This window comes from Achroia grisella, unplaced genomic scaffold, assembly GCF_030625045.1.
Source record: "Achroia grisella isolate CSIRO2021 unplaced genomic scaffold, CSIRO_AGI_Agris_v1 utg660, whole genome shotgun sequence".
Classification (NCBI taxonomy): domain Eukaryota; kingdom Metazoa; phylum Arthropoda; class Insecta; order Lepidoptera; family Pyralidae; genus Achroia; species Achroia grisella.
The window spans coordinates 4,537,176-4,545,789 of NW_026712984.1; the positions used below are offsets into that span (position 1 = coordinate 4,537,176).

General features: G+C 33.2%; 1 protein-coding gene across 1 annotated transcript; it reads left to right on the forward strand.

The window, feature by feature from the left end:
- Positions 1 to 1,131: 1,131 nt before the first annotated feature.
- Positions 1,132 to 8,014, forward strand: LOC131849859 (waprin-like protein). Its single transcript, XM_059199990.1, has 4 exons — positions 1,132 to 1,294; positions 5,261 to 5,320; positions 6,347 to 6,511; positions 7,788 to 8,014. The coding sequence occupies exons 1-4, from the start codon at positions 1,291 to 1,293 to the stop codon at positions 7,886 to 7,888; spliced, it is 330 nt and encodes a 109-aa protein (XP_059055973.1). The 5' UTR covers positions 1,132 to 1,290; the 3' UTR covers positions 7,889 to 8,014.
- Positions 8,015 to 8,614: the final 600 nt, after the last annotated feature.

An 8,614-nucleotide genomic window follows, 5' to 3' on the forward strand; every position in this document is an offset into this window, starting at 1 on the left:
AACAACGTTTGTAGGGTGAGCTGGTAAATAAATAATAATTGTTATTAAATTGAAATTGAACTTTTTAATAGAATGTTAGTAAGTAGCTTTATAATAAAAGAGATTTTTTAATAATAATATAATGGAATATAGTCCCTAGATGTCTATACATATATATAAAATTGGAGTGTTTGTTAGTAATATTGAAATAACCGATTTTACTACATGCATATGAGTATAACTATACCGTAGTTATACTACATATACTACATACACCAAAATATCATTTTTTACAATTTTTGTCTGTCTGTTTATTCCGGCTAATCTCTGAAATGGCTGGACCGATTTTGACGACACTTTTATTGGCAGCTAGCTGGTGTAATAAGGAGTAACTTAGGCTACTTTTATTTTAGAAACATTATTTTATTTTAGAAAAATAAAGTTAAATTCCACGCAGACGAAGTCGCGTGTACACCTAGTACCAAATATAAACGATAGTTTCAATCATGAATACCAATATTGCAGGAATCGATCCGGACCATTTAAAAGGTCATCGGAGTTGAATTTTTTGCCAGTTCTTCTCAATTAAATCTATATGTACATTAAACTGTAAAAGTAAGAAAAAAATAGTAAGAGAATAAGTTCATAAGCAACTAAAATGTCGTACATAAAAAAATCGTTAAAAACAACAACCGTAACAGCTTGTAACTGACTTGTGTTGGACATTGAAAAGAAAAATAAAAGTTTGGTGTACCTACATGTTAAAGAAGCCCAAAAGGACATGTATCCCGAGCTGTAAAACATCTTATTAACATTATAAACGCGAAAGTTTATATGCATGCATATTTGTTACTCTATCACGCAAAAACTACTGAACGGATATGATATGAAACTATACAGTAATATAGCTTATACAACAGAATAATAAATACTATAAATTTCACGCGGGTAAGCATAGTAAGTAATAAATAAATAAAAGTAACAGCTGTCGCATCAATAGAACTAAGAGTTTAATGTACTTGTTAAAGTACATGTATTTAGACTCAAATGGATATCTATCCGGAGCCGTAAAACATATTAACATAATAAATAAAAAGAAGTGCTAACCGTCGCGTGCCTATAGATACGGTATATGACCTATGTAAATACATCACGATTACTTTATGCTATTGAGTGTACCAACTACCAGTAAACGAGTGACCATAGTTGGTGGTGTGAGTACTTACGACATCTGCGACAGACTGGTTCTCAGTATTCACTCAGCATCCTGCATTAAGTCTTGTGTTCGGTTTTGTGCAGAGATAAATAATAATGGGTATGTTGATATATTTATTTCATAGTATTTAGATAACTCATAAATATATATAAATTAAATGTAATGAATTTTATATATTTATTATTATTATATTCTTTATTGCACTTAAATACATTTGTAAGTATGTTAATCTATACATATAAATAAACTTGGAGTGTCTGTTTGTAATATTGAAGTAACCGTTTTTTACTACATGCATATGAATATAAATACGGTACATACGTCAAAATAACATTTTTTACAATATTTGTCTGTCTGTTTGTTCTGGCTAATCTCTGAAATGGCTGGACCAATTTTGACGGGATTTTTATTGATTTATTATTTTGGAAAAATTCTTTTATTTTAGAAAAATAAACTTAAATTCCGCTGTAAAATCCGTTGCGTAGTTTTAAAGATTTAAGCATACATAGGGACGGACAGACAGCGACTTTGTTTTATACTTTGTAATAAAGTATAGATTTAAACATGTTAAGTTATTGAAATAACATAGTAAATAACAAGCGTTATTATTTATCAAATGTTTTCCTTGTTATTATAACTTATATATACTTATACTATATATAGGTACCTACTTTTACGATTACAGAATAATACCATCCTTACTAATATTATAAATGCGAAAGCAACTCTGTCTGTCTGTCTGTCTCGCTTTCACGCTGAAACCACTGAACCGATTTAAATGAAATTTTGTACACAGATAGTCTAGACGCTGACAAAGGACATAGGCTACTTTTTAATGCAAAACTAGATTGCAAGGGGTTGAAAGGTTATATGGAAGTATCGTCATTTTACGCGGACGAAGTCGCGGCGCAGCTAGTATAAAAATATGTTGATATATTTTCTTCTTTTATACTCAACACAATTACATTTATTATGTTAAATACAATTCATTTCGACAGTAATTTAACTGCCATTTGTTCCATAATATACATATAAAACACCCAGATCATTAAAAACAATCATACAAATGCTATGCCTGCGGGTAACGCTATACGCTGGTGGAGCATCAGTGGAAGATGATAAGATGAGTATAAGGTCAGGTCAGTTAGTCCATCGTGGCAAATTCACCACGAATTTAACATAATGGGTTCCAGGGGGAACCGTGTGGAGGTCAACCTGACATGGCACATTGCTAGCAATGGGGTTATTGATACACATTACTAACAATCCCCATCCCCCCATCATACAAATGTTTATACTGTGCGAGGAATTGAATCCGCGACTATCGAGAGTAAAGCACTGCTAAAACGCTAACCCACTGAAGTTGGCTGTCGATATGAAATAAAAAAATATCTGTTTAAATTAAAACATATAAAAATATTTTGATAACAAAAAAAATCATTTAATCAGTAAGCATAACTTGATTATAATGTACATATTTATTCGCACATAAGAAGACTCGATGTATATTCTTGTTGTCAAGCAATTTGCATCGATGTAATCTTAAACTTGTTTTTAAATAGGTAAATACTTAAAATTTGAGAGTTTCTTTAGTTCAGTCAATCCTATCCACTCAAGATGCAGTGGATGAGGTATTTAACGATTGCTATTTGTCGGTCATTGTTCTGTTAAGTCCACTTTAATCAGACCTACTCTGTGCAAGTAAACTACACACACGTGCGTCAACTAGTTTTTTTTCTTCGAGTATATTTGCGATCAGTCCTAAGACTATGAGCGAATCTGTTCTGTGATGCTGTCATATAGAGTGGCTTACCATTGGAAACCTTTATTTTCGGATTACTCTAATGCTGTTGGCCGCAGCTGGCCTTTACAGCTTCACCGGACGATAAGGGTGAGTGCAGATGACACTCCAAACCAAAAGAAGGGCTTTTGGAGCGGCTGAAGGCCAACTCCCGCCTGACGGATACGACTTTAGTCTGAGGGCACTGCTAGAGGTTCGAAGCTCGGCTTAGGCCATTGTAATTTCGATCCCGTTTGAATCGGACGAGGGATCGAACGGAGGGGAGAAACTTCTACTCATTTGCATCCTAGACCTACTATCGGTCTTCTAGCTCCAGGACTTGTGTAAATTGTGAATGGATTTGGTCACAATTTATTTTATACAGCAACCATACGCTAGTGAACACTAACGATAGTGAAAATAATATATAACTTACTAATAATATAAACGCGAAAGTTGTGAGTATGGATGGATGGATGTTTGTTACTCTTTCACGCAAAAACTACTGTACGAATAATGGTTGAAAGGGGAGATGGAAGGTTACATGGAAGTATCGACGTATTACGCGGACGAAGTCGCGGGCACATCTAGTAGTAATATAGAAATATCACAAACACCGAATATAGGTACATATGTATATAAAAGTCTATATATAATATACTATTACAGTCAAATTGATAACCTCTGAGACTCAATTATTTACTGCAATTGCAAACAAGTTTCAGTATTAAAATCTAGGTCCATTTTATAACTAGATTTGCTGAGCTAATTTCTACAACTGACCTTGTAACTCTATATCTTCTTGTTCTTATTCGACACGAGTAATTATCTCATAAATATAAACTTTGAAATAATAATAATAATAATAATAACCCTGAACCCCGGCCGACTGTGATTCTGCCGGGGGTATGTTGCCATCTCCTCTCCTTAAGAGGGGAGATGAGAATTTTTGGGAAAAAAAAAATAATAATAGAAATCGATGAAAATGATATAACACCAATCACACCAGGCACACAATAAGTACACACACACTCACATATACATACACGCGCACACACACATACACATACTCTGCACTTACTTGGTTTCGGCCCGTAAGTGTGGAAAAATCCAGCAATAGCTGAGAAAAAATAAAGAATAACAATAATAATAATAATAATAATAATAATAATCTCAGGACAGGAAATACTTGCTAACAATTACTTTACGAGGCAGACGATCGATATTAATTCTAATCGTCCTTTTTATGAATATCATGATGTTGTAGTAAGTTTTTTTTTTCTTTGGTAAACGGAAGGCGAACATTATTCAATTTGAACTTGTGACTACAGGTACAAATTGAAAAACTCCTTTAGGTTTTAATTGTCCATTTAACGTGGGTATGTAACATAACTACCAATAGGACTACAACATTAATCAAAAATGTTTCTAAACGGGGATTTTTTTTCTTTTTTTTACTGCGCTTACGCCGCACTTTCAATCTTGTCTCTCTTTTATATGACGCAGCCAATGTTGCGGGGTCCACTAGTTATATTTAAATTGCAATCTTTTTACCTTGTGTGGTACATATGCTAATAGTAATTGAGCAACGTCCGATCGTGAATAAGGTCAGATTAATCGGTCATTGATAAACCCGTTCTTGAATACTGTAAGTAGTCTATATACATAAACTGGCTGACCAGCTCAACTTAGTCTGCGCCATTTTGACAGGTTTTTACAATACTCTTCATATATTCTAAAATAATTGACGGCCTCGGTGGTCTATCGGTTTAGCATACCTTCTTAATTCCGATGATCGCAGGTTCAATTCCTCGCACGGCACAAACATTTGTATTCTTGAGTATGATTGTTTGTATCGGGCTGGGTGTTTTCTATCTATAATATGTATGTATTTACGAAAAAAAATACTATGTATTTATTTCAGTTATCTAGTACCCATAATACAAGCTTTATCTAGCTTAACTTGGAAGTAGATGGGGCTGTGTGAATTGTCTTGAGATTATTATTTAGCTTCTTAATTATTATACATAGACCTACCATTTGTGGCTGCGGTTTTACCTGCATGAAATTTATAGTCTATGCGTTATTCTGATGCATAAGCTATAGGTATTACTGTAAAATTTCATCACATTCCGTTCCGAAATTTAAGCGTAAGAAAAAGCATGATTTCTAATTACACATCAGTTGTCTAGTACCCATAACAGAAGCTCTGCTTAGCTTGGGACTAGATGACGCTGTGTAAATTGTCCTTTAATATTATAATTATATATATATTTTTGTTGTAGGTTCATTCGCAGTGTTGGTGACAGTCTTCGCTGTTGTAGTAATTTCAAGCACAGAAGCGGGTAAGATAATTGAGATTTCTATATCCAATAAAAATGATAATATATTTTATTGATATTAATGAGAAATTAAATACTTTAAAATGAGAATGATTATTTATCGTTAGGTACCGTTATATGAGTAAAATCTCATTTTGTTCAGAGTGATTAAAGCCAGAATGAATAAGAAGTAGGTTTGATATTCTATTTTAATTCTCTGTTAGATGAAATGTAAAATGAAATGGTAAAATTCAAAGACTTGACCTAAAGATCAAATCAAATCTTAATTAAACTTATTACCCATACAATACCATCTAGGTTTTGGGTTGACCGGAAGAGATCTTTTCTTGGCATAAGGCACAAGTTAATGGATCTCTGTATTTTTGCTGTTAAAGAATTAAAATATCTAGGAATTAAATTACAAAGTAAATTGTATCAGAATATATAAGAAAAGTGATTATTGAAAACAACAGTGTATTTATTGTGAACATTTACAAATATCATTACTCTGAATTATTTTACTGCTGTATAATATGTGCATAGATATTTGGGACCAAATGAGAAAAGATGAAAGGGATGATTGTTTGTTTGTTCGCATTGTATTAGGCTTCGAAACTACTGGACCGATTTGAAATTTTATTTTTATCATTATGTAAATATATTATATTATTTGATAATTAGATTAATACATTATGAAATAATCTAATAAAATAAAAAAAACATTTAAATAATAATATTGAAACTTTCATAATATAACTAAGCTATACTATACTAACTATACTATAACACATAATGTACTCTCAAAACGAAAAAAGGTTCTATATGTGTGTTATAATATATAATTTTAAAATATGTCTTTAAATACTTGTATGAAAGTGGACCGCTAGTTACAAAATCTAAATGTATTCGTCAGTTTGTGTCTCATATAGTACACCGATATCAGTAGTTTTAAAGTTTGTTCCTAGATGGCGTTACTCAATAAGTCAAGGATGTTAAGAATATTCTCCGCTAGACAAATGTCTAAGGTTTACTTTCTAATATGTCCTCCAGCTGGGAATTGCCCCTTGCCGTCCAAGGTGTACGGCTGCAGCCCCAAGTGCGTCCAGGACTACGAGTGCACCAACGGGAAGGTGTGCTGTCCCAACGCATGCAACTCCAAATCCTGCGCCGAGTCTGCTGCCAACGGTAGTGGAACCGGCTCCAGCAGCAAATACTGTAAGTGTTATTAATGAGCCTTGTCACTCAGTAGAGCCTTGTCAGATTTATTACAATTATTTATCCCCCCCCCCCCCCCCCCCCCCCCAACTCCCTTGTCAGCAAATGTAAGCTAAGTTACGTAAACATTTTTCAATTAATGTATTGTTTTTTTAGCAAAGACAATGTGAGGGTTGACATTCGTGTAAAAAAGTAAATAATTACCGATGACGTTATCATCATCTAGACTCCCCTACACCCCATGTCATCCAAAATAAGTAACGTAAAGACCCCCCTGCCCCCATAGTACTTACGTAATACTTGAACGGCCCCTTACCCTGAGTTTACCCAAAGGTCGTAAATTGTATCCGAAATTAAAAATCATTCCTATAAAAATGTATATTTCTGAATTCTGAGTGAATACACGGTAATGTAAACACATAAGTAATCTGAGAGACGACTGTAGACTAGTCATGTTTGTATGACTAGACTACTTATTTGACGGACTCCGTGGTCTAGCGGTTTACCATATCGCTTAACTTCCGATGTTCGTGAGTACGATTCCTCACACAGTACATACATTTGTATTCATTATGATTCATTTACAAAAAAAAAACTGAGTATTTATATCAGTTGTCTATTACCCCTAACAAAAGTTCTGCTTACCTAGGGACTATATAGCGTTGTGTGAATTGTCCAGAGATATTATTATATATTAGCGACTGGCGAGGCACCAGTGGAGGATGATAGGATGTGCATATGAAGTCAGGTCAGTTAGCCAAACTTGATGAATTCGAATTGTAAACGACGTATATTTTTATAGATATTTAGTGACAGCTTTATCCACAAGCAATTATTGCTCTACACAGGGGCGGATCGTGACTTAGTGGGGCCCTGGGCTAAATCTACTTAGGGGCTTACCTAATTATATTACTCAACTAAAAAAAATACACCGACCAAAAACAAGCGACCAGAAATGAAACCTTATAGGTTTAACATTCTAGATATTTTTTTATATTCTAAATATCGTTTCACTTGGAACTGAGCCCTGGGCTGCAGCCCAAAAAGCCCTGAGGTAGATCCGCCCCTGGCTCTACAGCTTACCAACGAATTGGTCTGAAATTTGACGAGTCATTGATAGTATAATAAATGTACTTATTTTTAATAAATTTATAAAAACTTAAGCATCAAATCAATAAATAGAGCTATGCTTCATTTTCAGGTATTTAGGATCACTCGTTTAAAATCTAAAGTATTATTTTTTCCCTTTTTTTAAAATCCTTTTTTTTAATTACAGCTGGCGGCACCGGCGTGTATTGTGACAATGTGAAGTGCAGTTCTCAAGAGATATGTAAGCGAGACCCGGTCACCAAGCGGAATAAGTGCAGCCGCGCCTAATTACTCCATTAATCTATTTACTCTGATAGCTATATAACTACAATATTATAATAAATATAAGTATAAATAATGTAATAATATTTTTTAAAATTAAATGCGTCATTATCATAAAATATATTTATCAAATGTAATTCTTGGATTTGCTACGTAAATTAGTGTACCCATCGGTTGTTACTTTGTACCCATTTTTACGAAAATTGAATCTCGCACACTTATACTTTATATAGAGAAGGAATGCAAAATGCTAAAATATAAAAAAAACTATGCATGAAAAATACTCTACAAAAACACACACTACTACGTATTTGACACACATACACGCACTTTTGTTTATTATTGAAGTATGTGGCCAAATTGAGAATAGTTATATAAGAAGAAGAAGAAGAATTACATAATATTGTTATTAATTATGGACCACTAGTGGAGCATTCATATATATGTATGATAACCCATTACAATACATGTAAGATGTACTACATGTATAATTTTCAAGCAATTCACTTACAAAAAGCACATAGCAAAATTACAAATCTACAATTATAAGAAATTTTAATTTTTAGGCGTTACTTATTGCTAATAACCTAGTACAATATTATGTTATCTGTGCTAGTACTAATATCGATCAACCAGTTAATGTAGTACTATGCTTATAACAATAAAATGTTCTTAGCTAGATACCACATATTCTACATTCTATATTATAACTATATAAAATGTACAATATCT

Bases quoted from the DNA above. Each gene is read 5' to 3' on its own strand.
- LOC131849859 (XM_059199990.1), top strand. The intron at 5,321-6,346 runs GTAAGATAATTG...TATGTCCTCCAG, and splicing joins AATTTCAAGCACAGAAGCGG to CTGGGAATTGCCCCTTGCCG. The intron at 6,512-7,787 runs GTAAGTGTTATT...TTTTAATTACAG, and splicing joins CGGCTCCAGCAGCAAATACT to CTGGCGGCACCGGCGTGTAT.